We start from the raw sequence: 19,029 nt of genomic DNA, 5'->3' as shown, positions 1-19,029 counted from the left end.
CAATCAATCAAAGTATTTATAGAGCGCACTACATACCCATGAGGGTCTCAAGGCACTGGGGGGGGGGGGGGATGCTGCTACTGTTCGAAGAGCCAGGTCTTGAGAAGTCTCCTGAAGGTTAGGAGGTCTTCGGTCTGCCGCAGGCGGATGGGGAGGGTATTCCATGTCTTGGCGGCGAGGTAGGAGAATGATTTGCCACTAGTGGTCGCTCTTCGGGTGCGGGGGACGGTGGTGAGGGCACAGTCTGCGGAGCGGAGCTGGCGGGTGGGGATGTAGAGGCCAAGTCAGCTGTTGATGTACGCAGGTCCAGTGTCGTGGAGTGTCTTGTGTGCGTGGGTGAGGAGCTTAAAGGTTATCCTCTTGTTGATGGGGAGCCAGTGTAGGTCTCTCAGGTGGGGTGTGATTTGGCTGTGGTGAGGGATGTCGAGGATGAGGCGTGCGGAGGCGTTCCGGATGCATTGGAGCCATTTCAGGAGTTTGGCCGGGGGTCCTGCATAGAGTACGTTGGCGTAGTCCAGTCTACTGCTGACGAGGGCTTGGGTGACTATCCTTCTCGTTTCGGTGGGGATCTACTTGAAGATCCTGCGAAGCATGTGGGGGGTGTTGAAGCAGCAGGAGGAGACGGCGTTCGACCTGCTTCGTCATGGAGAGGGTGGAGTCGAGGATGACCCCTAGGTTGCGTGCGTGGTCGGTGGGTGTAGGGGGTGCTCCTAGAGCAGTTGGCCACCAGGAGTCGGCCCAGGCCGAGGCGGTGGGTCTGAGATGAGAACCTCCGTCTTGTCCGAGTTCAGCTTCAGTCGGCTGTTTCTCATCCAGTCGGCGATGGCCTGCATTCCTTCATGGAGGTTGGTTTTGTTGGTGTGGGGGTCTTTGGTGAGGGAGAGGATCAGCTGGGTGTCGTCGGCGTTGGAGATAATGTTGAGGTCGTGTCGTCGTGCTACGTGGGCGAGTGGTGCCATGTAGACGTTGAGCTGGGCTGGGGGATGAGCCTTGAGGGACGCCGCAGATGATCTCGGTGGCTTCGGTGCGGAAGGGGGGGAGGGAGGCGGAGCTCTGAGTTCTGCCAGAGAGGAAGGAGGTGGTCCAGTCCCAGGCCTTCTCTTGGATTCTGGCGTTGTGGAGGTGGGTTCTTAGTGTGCGGAGGCAGACCGTGTCGAAGGCTGCTGACAGGTCCAGGAGGATGAGGGTCGTGGTTTCTCCATTGTCAAGCAGGGTCCTGATGTCGTCGGTGGCAGCGATGAGGGCAGTTTCGGTGCTGTGGTTGCTGCGGGACCCAGACTGGGACAAGTCCAGCATGTTGTTTTCCTCGAGGAAGCTGGTCAGTTGTTTGTTGACGGCCTTTTCGATGACCTTTGCCGGGAACGGGAGCAGGGAGATGGGTCGAAAGTTCTTGAGGTCCTTGGGGTCTGGTCCTCTGGGTTTTTTGAGTAAGGCGTTGATCTCTGCGTGCTTCCAGCTCTCTGAGAAAGTCGCTGTCTCAAAGGAAATGTTGATCGTTTTCTGGAGGTGGGGTGCGATCGTTCTGCTGGCTTTGTTGAAGATGTGGTGTGGGCAGGGGTCTTACGGGGATCCGAAGTGGACGGTGTTCATGATTTTGATGGTGTCTTCATCGTTGATGTTGGTCCAGGTCAGCAGGTGGTTGGTGCGGGTGTTGATCGTAGGAGAGGGGGTCTCAGCGGTTGCTGGGGTGGTGACGGCATTGAAGCTGTCATGGATGTCTGCGATCTTGCGATGGAAGAAGGTGGCCAGAGAGTCGCATAGGGTTTTAGACGGTTGGAATGTCGTTGGTGTTGGAGCTGGGTTTGGAGAATTCCTTCACGATGCTGAAGAGCTCTTTGCTGTTGTGTGCGTTGTTGTCTAGGAAGTCTTTAAAGGAGGTCTTTTTGGTGGATCTGATGAGGCGGTGGTGTGTGGGGGTGGCGTTCGTGTGAGCTGTGTATGTTTGTTCACGGGTCCAGTTCTTTTTGAGTTTTTGGCAGGTTCGCTTGGAGGCATGGAGGTCTTCGGTGAACCAGCTGGCTCTCTTGCTGGTGTTGGGGGGTTTCTTGAGCGGGGCGAGGGTGTTGGCACAGTCGTCGATCCACTGTCTGAGGCTGCGGGGTTGGTCGGGTCTGCAGGCGGGCTCTTGGCGAGGGCGGTGGTAAGCTGGCCCTCGGTGACCTTGCTCTAGTTGCGGCGAGGCATCTGTTGGGTGTGGTGGTGTGTGGTGGGTTTCCGGAAGGTGAAGTGGATGCAGCAGTGGTCGGTCCAGTGGAGTTCGGTGGTGTGGTTGAAGGAGACATGGGTGCTTGCTGAGAAGATGGGGTTAAGCGTGTGGCCGGCGGAGTGGATAGGTGTTGTGACGAGTTGTCTGAGTCCAAGGTTGGCGAGGTTGGCGATCATGGTGGAAGAGTTGGGGTCGTTGTTGTTCTCGAGGTGGAAGTTCAGGTCCCCAAGGAAGATGTAGTCCATGGAGGCGAGGGCGTGTGTGCTGATGAAGTCGGCGATGGAGTCGCTGAACTGCGGTCGGGGTCCGGGTGCCCTGTAGATGAGGGTGCCTCTGAGGGTGGTGTTGGGGTCAGTGTGGATCTGGAAGTGCAGGTGTTCGGCGGTGCTGAGGGCGTCGTTGGTGTTGGGTGAGACTTTGATTGTGTTCCTGTGGATGATGGCGATTCCTCCTCCTACTCCGTTGGTACGGTCCTTGCGGGTGATCTTGTAGCCTTCCGGGATGGCTATGGCGATGTCGGGTGCCGAGGAGGGGTTCAGACAGGTTTCCGTCAGGAAGGAGATGTCTGGGGCGTAAGTGTCGAGTAGGACCCAGAGTTCGATGGCGTGTTTGCGGGCGGAGCGGGTGTTGAGCAGGATGCATCTGAGGAAGTTGGGTTCCTTTTTGGGATGGTTGGCGAGCCGGATGCTGGTGAAGCTGCAGATCCGGCAGGAGAAGGGTCCTTGGGTGCGTTTCGGAGACGACCTGGTAGCAGGTGCGAGATCGTCCGGCGTTTTGTGCGTGGAGAGTGCTGGAGTCGTAGCGGAGGCGGGCGTCGTGGTGTGTGCGGGGGCCAGCAGTCCTGGCGCTGGGTGTGGTCCAGGTGCAGATGGGCTTGCCTTAGGCGCACTTTCAGCGCGCCAGCAGCACGGCCGCTGCGCGGCCTCCATATGAGGGGCAGTGGGAGGGAAGAGCAGCTGGGAGGCGGGAGCGGGCTGGCGAATGGGTTTGGAGGGGGGCGGAGCCGCAGGAGAGCAGCGGCCGGAAGCTGAGGGGGGGAGCGGGTGCACAGAGGCAAGGGACAACAAGAGAAGGGGGCACACAGGAGAAAAAACTGGCACAAAATACCAGTAGTGGGGGCACAGAAAATAGTCAAGAAAAACAAGGCAGGCAGTGCAGAGGCAAATGAAATAAAGCAGAGAGCAGGCGGGATACCGGTCAACTGGCGGCAGCAGCAGCAGTGCACAGGTCACACAGGGGGCTGCGTGGCGGTGAGGGGAGCAACCTGCCTGGTGACAGGGTCAAGGGTCCCAAAGATTATGCTGTCCACAAACGCCAGTCCTATCATAGGGTGGAAACTGCGTGACGGCCTGTCTTGAGGGCAATGAGCCTCACTGTGGATGACTTATAAACATTTAAAAGGAGGGGCAGTCCTGCCACGGAGGGCAATTTTCACCGGTCGATTGTGCACTTTACCTGCACAGCCAGGCTGCACAGGGCAGGCCTGCAGTCATGTTTACAGTGTTGCTGTAGTGGATGCATAATAGGTGCTGCGGTCCACTGAGGACATTTAAATGACAGGCCCTCGGTACACATTATGTACCATATACTACGGACATATCGGTCCATTATGGTAAAATGGCAATTTCATCATGTTGAAATGAGGAGCACAGACGCTTTACAGCTGGTCAGCAAGAGGAAAGTGTACAGAGGTCTAGAGCCAGCAAAGGCAGTCGATGCAAAGATCTGGGACAGAACCGCGCAGGAGGTGGTTACTTCCAACATGTCATGTAAAGTTCTGTGATGTCATCATTACATGACTTGCTTCCTTTCAAAGATGAAGCATTTCTGCCTCGGGCCGCCAGGGAAGGGCCCTCGGGCTGCCAGGGAAGGGCCCTCGGGCCGCCAGGGAAGGGCCCTCGGGCCGCCAGGGAAGGGCCCTCGGGCCCCCATAGAAGGGCCCTCAGGCCCCCAGGGAAGGGCCCTCGGGCCGCCAGGGAAGGGACCTCCGGCTCTCCGGCAAGGGCTCTCGCTTCTGGTGTGCATCCCACGGTTTCCATGAGAGTTCTGCCAACATCTGTCTTACAACTGTCTAGATATGCTGGGCCAGATGAAAGATCATTCCAAATTGCGAGTCGCAATTTGCACTCATTTGTGAGTCACAAATTGCAAGTCGCACTTTGGAACGTACAACAGTGTCAGAGACACTGATTGGAATTCCCGATTGAGTCGCAAAATGCGAGTATGAATATTAATGAGCCTCTCACAATTTGCGACCCCATCGGGAATGGCAGGCCTTCCCAGGGATGGTGGCCTGCTGGGTTCAGCAGACCTCCATGTCTGGGACTGCTTTTTAATAAAGCCTCATTGTTTTTTTAATGCAGCGCGTTTTCTTTAAAGGACCACTGCCTGCCCTTAAAAAATATTTTCAGAGCCAGTCACAAAGGGGAAGGGGTTCCGTGGGGATCCCTTCTTGTTTGCGACTCCATGTCCACCCTCTTGAAGAGGGTGGTAATTTGTGAGTGTTTTGTGACCGTATTTGCAGGCGTAAACATTGGTACATGGCTTTGCGGTCGCTATTAGGAAGGGAACGCCCCTTCCTCATAACTAGTTGCAAAACCTATTTATCGAGTCTCAGTGAATAGGCTTTGTGCATGGCCCTGTAAGTTTTTGCATGCTCAAACGGGTCGTGCATCTGGCCCGGTGAGTGCCAACAGGGAGAGGATGTAGCCTAACGAGTAGAACTGCCGACATTGGAGCTGCGGATTCAGGTTCGAGTTTTAGCGTTGATTCTGGGAAAATCACTTGTTCTTCCTGCGCTTAAATGATTGTGCCCTTGTGTAGCGTCACCGGAGCTCAAGCGAGGCGCTGCAATGCCTTCGGGTCAAGTTCGTGCTATAGAACTATGCACCAACAAAGACATGCCACGGACTGACGCAGGCGAATTGGCTCATTTTACACCTGGCTCTGACGTCACCGCAGTCAGAATGAGCACCCCACCAATCAAACATCAAATCAAATATCTTTCTCTACAGAGCCCCCACAAATGAACAGCACGTGTTTGTTGACAGACTCTGTAGAGCCTTGAACGGGCAAATGGCCTCTTGCCTGCAGAAGCAGGCATTTCTAGCACGGAGGCCAAGGAGTGAATGGGCATGGAGACTGAATTACAGACGGCTCCAGTTTAGCAGACACCAGTGTAAGTACGCCCAGGGATGACAGGCGAGTGATGGAATGGAATGAAGGGGGGTCCCCGCACATCATCAGGCGCTCTTGCTCTCGCAGGGAGAGTTCAAAGATTGAATGTATAAGAGACCTTCAGACAGGCACCCCCCCCCAAGCCCCACGGGGCAAGTGGCAAGTGGCGTCAACATATAGCCCAGGGGCAGAAGAGGCCTGCAGACTTCCCACACCATCCCATAAACCAGCGCAGGCGGTCGCGGCCGAGAGGCCCTATAATAAATGGGAATGCGGGTGAATGTATCCTATTTCAACAAACAGCGTTGTCAGAGACGCCAAGGAATGGATGGGCAGCAGGCTGACTACGCTTTCTACCGGCCTGCTCGCTAGGGCTTGAGGGACAGCGAGGCGCAGAGTGAGGGAACGTGTCTGGGGGGTGTTAAGCCTCGGCGTGCCTGGCTGAAAAGCTGTTAAAGCGCTGAATACACACCCTGCACGTGTCTGGGAGCTCTCGAAGTTTGGGTCCACCCTCCCCTAGACGTGGGTGCGCTCCCCCTCCAAGACCCCCGGCCGCCCCCCTAGACGTGGGTGGGCTCCCCCTCCGAGACCCCCGGTCTCACCCTCCCCTAGACGTGGGTAGGCTGCCCCTCTGAGACCCCCGGTCTCCCCCTCTCCCCCTCCGTGACCCCCGGTCTCACCCCGCCTGGGCCCTCAAAGCTCGGGCACGTGCCCAGGGGCCGCTGAGTCCCAGCGCGCCCTCACCTACCCTGTGCTCCTCGGCAGCCTCCTGGACGGGCACGGCGGCGTGGCCCCGGTGCTCCCTGGACCTGTCGCACACCACGCAGATGGGGGTCCGGTCCGTGGTGCCGAACAGGAGCAGCTTCTCCCCGTGGGCCCCGCACAGGTGTCTGTCCGGCTCCGGGAGGCCCCTCAGCATCTCCACGATGTTCTCCAGCTGCCTGTTGGGGCGCAGGAGGCCCCCGGGGGCCACTGCCCTGCACTCGGGGCAGGGGGAGCCCTGCCGCCCCTTCCTGGACTGGGTGATGCAGGGGCGGCAGAAGTTGTGTCCACACTCCAGGGCCACGGGGTCCCGGAAGAGGCTCAGGCAGACGGAGCAGGTGGCCTCGTCCCTCAGGGCCTGGAGCTGGGCCGCCGTCGCCATGGCCGGGAAGTGCAGGAGGTAAGTTTCGTTTCTGACGTGCTGGGTGTGTCCTCCTCCGAACACACCTGACTGGTGTCTGTGTGTCCAGGCTGGGAGTGTCCCTGCCCCGCCCAGGCACCGACCCAGGGACACCTGATGGGTTCTGGGTCCCTGCCCCGCCCAGGCACCGACCCAGGGACATCTGATGGGTTCTGGGGCCCCTGCCCCGCCCAGGCACCGACCCAGGGACACCTGAAGGGTTCTGGGGCCCCTGCCGCACCCAGGCACCGACCCAGGGACACCTGAAGGGTTCTGGGGCCCCTGCCGCACCCAGGCACCGACCCAGGGACACCTGATGGGTTCTGGGTCCCTGCCCCGCCCAGGCACAGACCCAGGGACACCTGAAGGGTTCTGGGGCCCCTGCCCCACCCAGGGACATCTGATGGGTTCTGGGCCCCTGCCGCACCCAGGCACCGACCCAGGGACACCTGAAGGGTTCTGGGGCCCCTGCCCCGCCCAGGCACCGACCCAGGGACACCTGAAGGGTTCTGGGGCCCCTGCCCCGCCCAGGCACCGACCCAGGGACACCTGAAGGGCTCTGGGGCCCCTGCCCCGACCAGGCACCGACCCAGGGACACCTGAAGGGTTCTGGGGCCCCTGCCCCACCCAGGGACATCTGATGGGTTCTGGGCCCCTGCCGCACCCAGGCACCGACCCAGGGACACCTGAAGGGTTCTGGGGCCCCTGCCCCACCCAGGGACATTTGATGGGTTCTGGGCCCCTGCCGCACCCAGGCACCGACCCAGGGACACCTGATGGGTTCTGGGTCCCTGCCCCGCCCAGGCACAGACCCAGGGACACCTGAAGGGCTCTGGGGCCCCTGCCCCGCCCAGGCACCGACCCAGGGACACCTGAAGGGCTCTGGGGCCCCTGCCCCGCCCAGGCACCGACCCAGGGACACCTGAAGGGTTCTGGGGCCCCTGCCCCACCCAGGGACATCTGATAGGTTCTGGGCCCCTGCCGCACCCAGGCACCGACCCAGGGACACCTGAAGGGTTCTGGGGCCCCTGCCCCGCCCAGGCACCGACCCAGGGACACCTGAGGGCTCTGGGGCCCCTGCCCCGCCCAGGCACCGACCCAGGGACACCTGAAGGGTTCTGGGGCCCCTGCCCCGCCCAGGCACCGACCCAGGGACACCTGAAGGGTTCTGGGGCCCCTGCCCCACCCAGGGACATCTGATGGGTTCTGGGCCCCTGCCGCACCCAGGCACCGACCCAGGGACACCTGAAGGGTTCTGGGGCCCCTGCCCCGCCCAGGCACCGACCCAGGGACACCTGAAGGGCTCTGGGTCCCTGCCCCGCCCAGGCACAGACCCAGGGACATCTGATGGGTTCTGGGGCCCTGCCGCACCCAGGCACCGACCCAGGGACACCTGAAGGGTTCTGGGGCCCCTGCCCCGCCCAGGCACCGACCCAGGGACACCTGAAGGGCTCTGGGGCCCCTGCCCCGCCCAGGCACCGACCCAGGGACACCTGAAGGGCTCTGGGGCCCCTGCCCCGCCCAGGCACCGACCCAGGGACACCTGATGGGTTCTGGGTCCCTGCCCCGCCCAGGCACAGACCCAGGGACATCTGATGGGTTCTGGGCCCCTGCCGCACCCAGGCACCGACCCAGGGACACCTGAAGGGTTCTGGGGCCCCTGCCCCGCCCAGGCACCGACCCAGGGACACCTGAAGGGTTCTGGGGCCCCTGCCGCACCCAGGCACCGACCCAGGGACACCTGATGGGTTCTGGGCCCCTGCCGCACCCAGGCACCGACCCAGGGACACCTGAAGGGTTCTGGGGCCCCTGCCCCGCCCAGGCACCGACCCAGGGACACCTGAAGGGTTCTGGGGCCCCTGCCCCGCCCAGGCACCGACCCAGGGACACCTGAAGGGCTCTGGGGCCCCCGCCCCGCCCAGGCACCGACCCAGGGACACCTGAAGGGCTCTGGGGCCCCCGCCCCGCCCAGGCACCGACCCAGGGACACCTGAAGGGTTCTGGGGCCCCTCCTCCTATTATCATCCTTGGAATGCATTGTTCTATACATTTATGCATGAAAAATGGAAAAAAACACGGGAGGGTTCTGGAGATATAAATTATACAAGATTGAATACATCAAAGGTGAAGTAGGCACAGGAACACAGGTAAGAGGAAAGGGCTTACTTTAGTATTTGTGGCTGAGCCACCGAGCGGAGCAGCAAGCAGGAACCAAGGAAACTGTCACCTGGCAGTATTGGAAAGAGTGACTCGGGCATCCCAGCAGTGAGATTCCCTAACCTGGACATTCCATAATAAGCACAAAACACTACATTGGTCTTCCCTAAAGAATACCTAAACAACCAAAAAGAGGTAAGAAAGAAGAAAGGTCAGTTAGAGAGAAAAGAGAAAAAAAAGAAAAGAAAAAGATAAGAACAAGAAACAAAAGAGTGCATGGAAACAAAAGAGGTCAGAGAATGAGAAACAACATCTATTTCCTATAACATAAGGGTAAAAACTTAGCTCGAGCACTGCGCCTCAATTGAAACTGGCCCACACAATCTCCAACTCCATCATGAGATTCGATCTTATTATTACTACTGTCATTCTCCTCTGTATCCTTGACAACTGTACGATATTTAACAAGAAGGCACTTGTTCCACCATTGTCCTTTAGCTAGCTTAATAGCATCCCCATTCACACCAATGACTCTCACCGGGGAACGGAAAAAATGTCCTATCAGCCTAATTCTGTGAAATGTGTGGTTGATGCAGGAATGACTAGTATTGCAGGGAGCTGCATTGTAGACACTGTCCGGCGGAGCATTTCCAGGAGCTGGCACGTACCTGAGGAGAGCAGCGGGAGTCCAGAGCACGCCGCACCAGAAGCCAGCCACCGCGAGCACCAGGCACGCCACCGCCGCCCCGGGACTTCAGGTCCCGGCAGCCTTTGCGGCGGAGGCGCGTTCCCTGACGCGTCAGCAACGCGCCAGGAGGGGCTTATTTAATCAGGAAGCCCTCAGCTCCGCGGGACGCGAGCGGGACGCCCGGGGCTAAGCCCGGGCAAAGGGCGGGCCCTCTAAGGCCCTCCGAGGCATGAGAAGGCCAGGCAAGGCTATTCCCCTGACATCTATCGCGTGGATATCAAGGTACTGTGTCCCTGTTTGATATTTGGCATAGTCCACTGTATAGAGAACATCCTTTGTTACTACATCGCTGCCGTATGACCCTCTCACTATATCCTGCTATTGCTATTTACTGATTGCCTTTCTGAGTCACAGCCCAGAGCATGGGGAAAAAACTGGTATCTGCCCCAGTTGAAACTTTGAATACTTTAGATTCGTATCTTGTCCAAGTTGTCAGTAGCATTAATAATAAGCGAAGGCAATCTCTGGGCCTAAGTCAATCACCGGTGTTGCCCGCAGATAGTCCATCAACAAGTGCAGTAAGCACTGCAATGTCTGACTCATTGCTAGACAATCCTCCGCTTATTTTAGCTGATTCTGAATCTTTAGATAACTTTATTGAGGCTATCGATGATCCTGAGCCCTCGACGGGTAGAACTGATTTAATAGATTTATCAGACAATGCCCTCATTGATTCAAACAGCCAGATAGCCCCTTTGGACGAAGACCAACAATCCCCGCAGCCAGAAACAGGCGCGGTTAGAGCGTGTAGAAAGCTTCCTACGAAACGAGGGGGGAAACAATTAGGTAGAAAAAAGCCTGCCACCCCTCCTTCTAGGCGGTCGGGCAAACATACTGTCCTTGAGGCAGATTCCGAGTCTAAACGTATCATTGATGATGACCTTTTCAACAGGATCCAAGATATGATAGATATCAAAATTAGGACTATAATCAAACCTCTGATCGGGAAAGTGGATAAATTAACTGCTGAAGTGAGGAAGTTGAGTGGGGTGCATAGTGTTCTGGCTAAGGAGGTAGAGAACCTATCTTCCCTTGTCACAGACTTAACAGCTACGGACGAGGAGGATATCCCCACTGAAAGTAACCTACAGCCCATTCAGACCATCCAACAAGGGCTGGCACCTTTTCCTTCATTGCTATCACCACCTGTTATGGATCAGAATGTCGAAACCGGAGTCTCCCACACCAGTGTAACTGCCGCAACAGTGGTAGCGCACCAAGAGACTGCCTCAGTAGAATTTATTGTGGAAGCCTCACCGGTAGTTTTGGTGTTGGCTAACGTCCCAGTCCTTTCACAAGATAAAACAGAGTCTAATCAGGGTCTAAAAGACAAAGCTTTACATTGGCTTTCAAATAATATGTATATGGCTCAAGAAGGGCTAGACAAACTGGCTGGGGACATAGTTTTGACCAGGAGGGTATCTTGGATTGGCAGTAAGCCTAAAAAGTACAAAGGCGATTGTGTCATTTTAAATTTTGCTAATGCCGAAGTCCTCCCAGACATCCTGAACAATGTGTTCCCACCACAACGCCGCAGTGGCTCTATAATTCCACTGACTCTCAAGTTCTTCTATGATGAGATTCAGGCTGCTACTTTGCCTAATACCACCAGACAACACAAGCCCATTAATACCAGTAGCTGGGGGAGGGCCACTAGATTGCGACATCCAACCGAGTGGTTTCAGCCGATAGTACATCGGGATTTAGGAAGATCTAGTTACCCGCATGAGCAAAATCATCAGTTTGGTCACCCGCATGAGTTAAGAACAAACGGGTGGGGGCCAGGTCCCTTGGGATACGACCATAGTGAGCGGGGTTTAAGGCCCACACGGTGGCAGAGACCGGACCCATTTTTGATCCATCCAAATACCTCACACCCCATCTGGAATCTAGCTCACAATGGACAGTTTCAGCCACCTAATCCATCCGTGTGGGGTTTCGCCACAGGAAATAGATTTGGCCCCCTATCTGACTTAAACACCTGTGACTGACTTGCAACAGGAGCGGATCAGGAACGTGTGGGGCCCAGCAACCCAAAAACTAGTAGTGGCGGTTTTAATATTGAAGATCACTCTAGTTTTCTATCGTTTAAGGTAGTGGCTGAGCCTCATTTATCTACAAATCCTACCCAGCAACTAAATCTATCTGGGTTCGCGGCCGGTGTGAAACCAGGTGCCATCGGAGAGGACACACAGTGTCGCGGTCATGGGGAAATTAGAGAGGTACTTCTATCGCAAGATATACTGGAAGGAGACTCCGAGGGTGGAAATGAGCCAAGTGTAATTATTGATTCGTGTAAGATCATAAGCTGGAATGTAGCAGGATTAAATGCTAAAAGTCAGGACCCTGTCTGGCGGAGCTTTATTTCAAAACATCATATTATTGCTCTGCAAGAAACTTGGGTCACATCCAGCAACATTTGGTGGGATGGGTTCACCAGCTTTATAAGACCCGCAGTCCTCAGTAGAACGGGCAGGGCTAAAGGGGGTTTGGCGTTCTTTTTTGCTCTGAACCTAAAAGGAAGCTATAGGCAGATCACCTCTGACTCTGATAATATCTTAATAGTTGAAAGGGTGATCAGTAAAACTAGCAGGACTCTATATGTTAATTTTTACAATTCTGGGAATAGTGACTACGCCGGCTGTAACATTGCTAGTCTGGACAGTATTTTAAACAAAGTCTCACAGAATATCGCATTTGCCTCTGAGTTCATTTTACTAGGTGATTTTAATATTCATTTATGCAATTTAGACTGTAAGGGAATAGAAGTTGATGAAGTGGATGATGCGGTACCATTAGGACCTCACTTTGAACATTCTGCTGAGGGGCAAGAGCTTGAAGATCTACTTGCAAACTACAATCTTTTTGAACCTGACTATGGTTTGAGAATGCCAACTTTTATTGGCGGTAACCATGGAACGGTGATAGACTATATTTTTGTCTCACTTGGTATCTTTAATCGGACCATTGCTTACCGCACAGTAGAAACTCATTATAGCGATCACAACCCAGTATTATTGGAAGTGGCCTGGGGAGCCCAGATGGGTGCATCACCATCAATCGTAAAAGCCTCACACCCCCTGAGGACCACCGACCAAGATAGAAGAGTGAAGTGGGCAAAAGTGATTCCGGACAATTTCTACAAAAAAGGCTTCCCTAAAATCAAAGATCAGGTTGAGCTTTGTCAGAATTCGGACGCTCAAGGGAAACAGATTGTAGCAGCTTTTGAGGAGATATGTGCCCAGGTCTCTAACGAGCTTTTAGCTAAACCTATTCAGGGATCTCAAGGACACAAGCGATGGTTCGACTCAGCATGCTCGAAGGCCCACAGAGATCTGATGGTGGCTCTAAAAATTGTACCGAGGGCAACAGATGACATCGTGAGGCTAAGGAAAGCTTATAAGACAGCCATAAAAAATTGTAAAGAATCTATCAAACGTGAAACATGGGAAAATCTCCTATCAGCGGCAGTGCTGAAGGACAGCAGGAGATTCTGGGAGATCATTAAGCAGCCCCTATTCTCCGATGACAGTAACGCTACCATGGATTGCGTGATTTCTGATGATAAATGGCTGTCTTTCTTCAAAAATGTATATGGGGGTGATGAAGTAGATGAGAGTACTAATATTGGTTCATTGCCCACTGGGACTGCACATCCTATTGTTTTTAACACCCAAGAAGTGGAGAAAGCACTTAAGGCAACTACCAAACACAAGGCACCTGGACCAGATGGAGTCCCGGCAGACTTTTTTATGCACTCCCCTAAATTGTGGTCGAATGTTTTGTGTAATGTGTTTAACGCAGTTAACGATAATTCAGCTCCCGCATCCTGGGCAATATCGACTATTGTCCCCATTTATAAAAACAAGGGTCAGCGGGACGATCCAGCATTTTATAGACCCATTTCACTTTTGGACTCAACCGTAAAAGTTTTGGGGAGGGTCCTTTTATATAGATTAAAGGAGAATGTTGAGGGCTGTGGGGGGCTGTCCGAACTACAATATGGTTTCAGGGAAAGAAAAGGCACTATAGAGCAATGCATAAACCTGCATTTACTCATTTCTAAGTATACGGTGGCCAAGGAGGGTTCTGTCTTTCTAGCATTTATGGACCTCTCCTCGGCTTTTGACCTCGTCAATAGGTCCAAACTATGGTTAAGCTTATTGGAGTTGGGCATTGACGAAGCTCTGGTCACGTTTATGGCCACTTTGCACCAGGAGCTTTTTGCAGCTGTGCGAGTGTCTAACAACGGCAGGTGTACCCCTTCTTTTAAATCTTTAAAAGGGGTTCGGCAAGGCTGCATCCTGTCCCCCACGCTCTTTACTATCTACATCAATGGCCTGGGGGAATACCTGCGAGGCAGGGGCACGGATGTTCCGCGTGCAGGAGATGTCCAAATCCCGGCACTCCTGTACGCGGATGATGCCGTGTTGATTGCCCGCACTGGTATTGGGCTTCAGGTGCTTTTGAATGCCTTTGGCACCTTTATGGAGAATTTGGACCTTAAGGTTAACGTGTCCAAATCCCATACGATGATCATGGGCCGTGATTGTGCCAAAAAAAGCCATAAATCATTCTTTTGCAGTGGGGTCCCAGTCTCCAAGGTTACTACATTCCCCTACTTGGGCGTTTTGTTTGATCATAGAGGGACGTGGAGCCCGCAGATAAGTGCAAAACGATTGGCGGTCACAAGATCCGCCTCAGCGCTCTTAGGTTTCGCGGGCAAGCTGGGAGCTAGGCCCATGGAAGCATTGTTGAAAATTTATAAGTGTAAACCTGTGGCCATTGCTCTATATGGGTCCCCTTTGTGGGGATATGTAAATCTTGACCCCATCCAGAGAGCTGAAAATAGATTTATTAGATCTCTCTTATCTGTCCCCCAGTCGACCCCAACCTATTCAATCCATAAGGAGGTGGGCCTACCGTATTTGTCAGACATTTTGAGCCTAGCACCCTTGACCTTATGGTTGAAAATGTGGCTAAATGAAGATCTCCCATTGAATCATATGATTTTGAGGGATGTTCAATTATTGGACAAACATAGCAAAATCCCATGGCTGGACTACCTGATTAAATCATTTACGGACTTGGGTCGCCCAGAACTTTTTTTCTGCCCAGAAAAAATCAGGGTTCAAGATATAGGCCACATAAAGAAGCTATTTTATGAAAGGAAAGATGCATGCCGCGAGGTAGTTGAATTGCAGAAACCAGCAGTTAGGGCTCACTACCTTTTGGTAAGTGTACCCCATCTTGCACCTTCTCTTAGTTTCGTCACAATCCCTTATCATAGGTTCCTTTTAATTAAATTTAGGTTTAACCTTTTACACTTTCACCTTGGTTCTTTTAATTGCTGGCAGAAGCCAGAGCAAGCCGCCCCTTGCAGCTGTGATAATTTTTCTGTGCAGGACACAATGCACTTTGTCATGTTTTGTAGTCTGTTTCATGAGCAGAGGAAAAAATATTTGCTCCCCATTTTGAAAGAAGCAGGGTTCACACAGGTGCGCCCTGCACTGCTCTATTTACAGCTTTTGACAAATCCCCGCACCACCTTTAGTATTGCAAAATTTTTAGTGGCAGCTACAAGGGTAAAAGCTGCTGGCCAAACTCTTTCTTAAAAAAATGTTCCTTAAACGGGATAAGATGCATCTTTTTATATCGTACTTTGTAAAATTCTGTATATAGTATTTATAATGTGTTTTTAGCTTGATGCTTTTTAGGGATAACTGGAAGGCTTAGTTTGCTTCTCATGTTATGTTTTTGTTTGTCTTGTTTTATTGTTTACTGTTTTCTTTGTATGACTTGGAATAAGTCGAATAAAGATATTCTGACAGTGTGCTTGATAGTGTTCCAATTCGAGGACGGGGCGGCAACAGAATATTAGAACTAAGAAGATTAGAATCAAAATTGATTATCAGGTACAACGCCCTTCATCCCACAGGCCTTACACTTGATGAGGAACTAGCGGTACATCTTGGTTAATCATTACTGACTGAAGGATTAAAATAGATATTAGGTTCATATGTTTTTTATTTGAAATATATAGCTACATATTTGATTTTAATTACTATCTTTTGTCTATTTTTTTGCAGTATACATGAAGATATCGTTGAGACGCAGGAGAGCTATAATATCTAACTAGTGTTGTACGATAGGAATGTTATTTTCTTATTGTTAAAAACATGGATGTGAAGTATAATCAAATTAATGAATCAAAACTATGACAATGCAGTTTGAATATATCGTATCAAATGATAATAGGCCCACTTGGGCAGAATTGAAATTGAAGGAGTTATTTTAATCAACAGCGGAGGGTTGAAAGTCAGATGTGGTGCAACCATGTGACAATGAATCAATTTTGTTTGAATGATCGATTGATCTTCATTAATTATGACCAAAAAATGGGATTATCTAACAAAGTTATTCACATTCATGTATACCAACCAGGGCGGATTGGACCAATTGATTCTAAAAGTGTAGCATATCGGTGATTGCTACATAATGTTATGTGAATTTTACAAGTATCACTTTTTGAAATCTAAATAAGGATGTTACAAAATGATGAATTAATTTTGTCTCTCCAAAGTTGCATTTAAGTTTATATAATGTATCATAAGAAAAAGACTAAAGATGTTTTCTTTTTCACATGGTGAGTTCTTCAAAAGAATCGGAAGGAACATGTAACCTTATCCGTGATCAAGGAGCGCAAGGCTCCAAAACGCGTTGGGATGTTGCTGGCAGTATTTGATTAAATCACGCTGTAAAATTGATGCCGCGGTACTGGTGTTTATGGACTGAAGTGAATTGAAAGTCGGTTGTTTATCACAGGCTTGCTGTATACATATATAATGTAGTAGACAATATTTTGTCATGAATATTACATAGTGTTCCATTGGTACTTTTCTGTGAAAATGCGGACATCAGTATGATGCGACTCACAACATGCATCTCTATGGGAGGGAGTATCCTAAAGGAGCAAATTACAAAGCCTTCCAAAGATGCCCAGTACATTGGACCAAAGGGTGTCATCAAACAGGAATTCAGAAATCCATCAGCATGTGTTTTTTTAGGTGCTGTTTCAGACTAGGCTCTGCACCCATATTTCAGGGGAAAGAGGAGTCTATGCACCCAGTGTGAAGGATTAATGCACAGAGGTGTCGTGCTCTGCACCCACTGCTAGAGAGGATAGACCCCAGGAGCCCAGTATGGTGGAGAAGAGACACGCTCCATACAAAGGGAAAGAATCAGGCTCTACGCTGAGGGTGATGGTGGACAAGGCAGGCTCTGCTCCCAGTGTTACCAAAGAGAAGCCTTTGAAGTTCAAGTCTCTTCTTCCAGAGTGACGGTATATGCCAGGCTCTGTGGCCAGTGTGATGGAGTAAAGACCTGGAGGGGTCAGGCTAAGCTAACAGTGTGACTGGGGATGAGTGGTTAGAAACTGTCAGCCCTCCATTCATTGTCTCGTTGTGTTTGCTGTCTATGCCTTACGCGGCCAAGGGTATTCCAAGACGTGGGTCCCTTGCTCGCCGTGCCACTGGATTCAGGCTCGCCTGGCTGATATGGGGTTATACCCTGAAACCGGTCCCAAGATGCTTGTTTCTGGTCCAGTGAGGACCTGGCCTGGCGATTCGGGTTGGACTGTGGCCATGAGGAGCAAGGTCAGGACTGATTACCACATGGCTGGGTCCAAACTAGGGTGATATAATGAGCAAAAGAAAAATGGTTTAAACCCAGATCTCTTGAATGGGGGTGAATGGTTTAAAGGTTTCAGCACTATGTCCATCATCAGTGTGATGAAGGAGAGATCTGGAGAGGTCAAACTTTGATCCCAGTGTGATGGAGGAGAGAACTTTAGAACCCAGGCTCTACTCCCAGTGTGCCAGAGGAGAGCCCCAAAGAGAACAGGCTTTGCAACCAGTGTAACGGAGGGGAGACCCAGGCTGGAGAGGCCAAGCCCTTCACTCTGTTTGGTGACAGAGAGGTCCAGAGAGGCCAGGCCCAACTCTACATCCACTCTGAGAGTGGACTGACCAGGGTCCTCACCAGGAAGAGAAATAGTAACTTACTTTCTGACAGTGTATGAGAAGTTAGAAGACTTGGCAAGAAAACGAGCAAAAAGCCTGTGCCTCTTCACAGGAAGAAAGTGAGATATGTCAGATATATTATGTCCAGCAAAAAGATTTGCTATGCACCCCATATCACCCCTGTGTTTGACAGAGTATGGCAGGGCACAGTCAAAGCCACCAGCAGAGAGACAGAATTTGGTACAACGTGCAATAGTAAAGTGATTCCAAACGTGTGAACAGTGTGGAGTGCAGCAAGCGAGGTGCACCCCAATAACAACTAATGGAATCCCTACTCCCTCTGAGCTGCTCGATGCCACTCATTGTATTTTCTACTCGATCAGCTCTTTGGATTCCCTACTCCCTCTGAGCTGCTCGATGCCACTCGTTGTATTTTCTACTCGATCAGCTCTTTGGAATCCCTACTCCCTCTGCGCTGCTCGATGCCGCTCCTTGGAATCCCTACTCCCTCTGCGCTGCTCGATGCCGCTCCTTGGATTCCCTACTCCCTTCTGCGCTGCTCGATGCCGCTCCTTGGAATCCCTACTCCCTCTGCGCTGCTCGATGCCGCTCCTTGGATTCCCTACTCCCTTCTGCGCTGCTCGATGCCGCTCCTTGGAATCCCTACTCCCTCTGCGCTGCTCGATGCCGCTCCTTGGATTTTCTACTCGAGCAGCTCTTTGGACTCCCTACTCCCTCTGCGCTGCTCGATGCCGCTCCTTGGATTCCCTACTCCAGCAGCTCTTTGGATTCCCTACTCACTCTGAGCTGCTCAATCTTACTCTTTGGATTCCCTACTCCCTCTGCACTACTCCATGCCCCTCCTTGGATACCCACCCCCCTGTTAGAATAGAAATGATTTTGTTTATGTATTGTTATATGTAAGTTAGCATTTGGTGCACCATTTTCTATTTGGGCGCCATTTTGAATCATGATTGAAACTAATCCTTTGCTATTTCTGAGAAATGACCTTTTCTGAGTTGCGTTTCTCCAGGGTTGAGTTTTGCTTCACTAATCAATCAATCAATCAGGACACTTGTAAAGTGCACTACATACCCGTGAGGGTCTCAAGGCGCTGGGGGGGGGAGTTGCTACTGATCGAAGAGCCAGGTCTTGAGTAGTCTTCTGAAGGCCAGTAGGTCTTGGGTCTGCCGGAGGTCGGTGGGGAGGGTGATCCAGGTCTTGGCTGCGAGGTGGGAGAAGGATCTGACTCCCGCTGTCGTTCTTCGGATGCGGGGGACAGCGGCGAGGGTGAGGTCGGCAGAGCGGAGCTTGCGGGTGGGGGTTTAAAAGCTGAGTCGTCTGTTGAGGTGCGCAGGGCCGGTGTCATGGAGGGCTTTGTGTGTGTGGATGAGGAGCTGTTCTTATTAGCGCATACCTTTCCAACCAGATAGATGCCTTCTCCCACTTGTCCAGTGGCAGGGATGGGAAGAACGACCTTGAACAGCAGATAGTGTGTGCCCGGTCTCAGAATCAGAACTTACTCCTTGTATTTCACTGTTTAACGACATCTGCTTGG

At 52.4% G+C, this 19,029-nt stretch overlaps 1 protein-coding gene across 1 annotated transcript in view; it reads right to left on the bottom strand.

Annotated features, from left to right (window-relative positions):
- LOC144805932 (E3 ubiquitin-protein ligase TRIM11-like) overlaps positions 1-6,555 on the bottom strand; it is a 200,707-nt gene extending 194,152 nt beyond the window's left edge. Inside the window, exon 1 of the mRNA XM_078672404.1 lies at positions 6,132-6,555. Within this exon, the coding sequence (XP_078528530.1) occupies positions 6,132-6,527 (396 nt within the window). The 5' untranslated portion in view covers positions 6,528-6,555. The remainder of the gene's footprint in view (positions 1-6,131) is intronic.
- Positions 6,556-19,029: the final 12,474 nt, after the last annotated feature.

This window comes from Lissotriton helveticus (assembly GCF_964261635.1).
Source record: "Lissotriton helveticus chromosome 1_1 unlocalized genomic scaffold, aLisHel1.1 SUPER_1_unloc_33, whole genome shotgun sequence".
NCBI lineage: Eukaryota > Metazoa > Chordata > Amphibia > Caudata > Salamandridae > Lissotriton > Lissotriton helveticus.
This window is presented reverse-complemented; position numbering and strand designations above follow the sequence as displayed.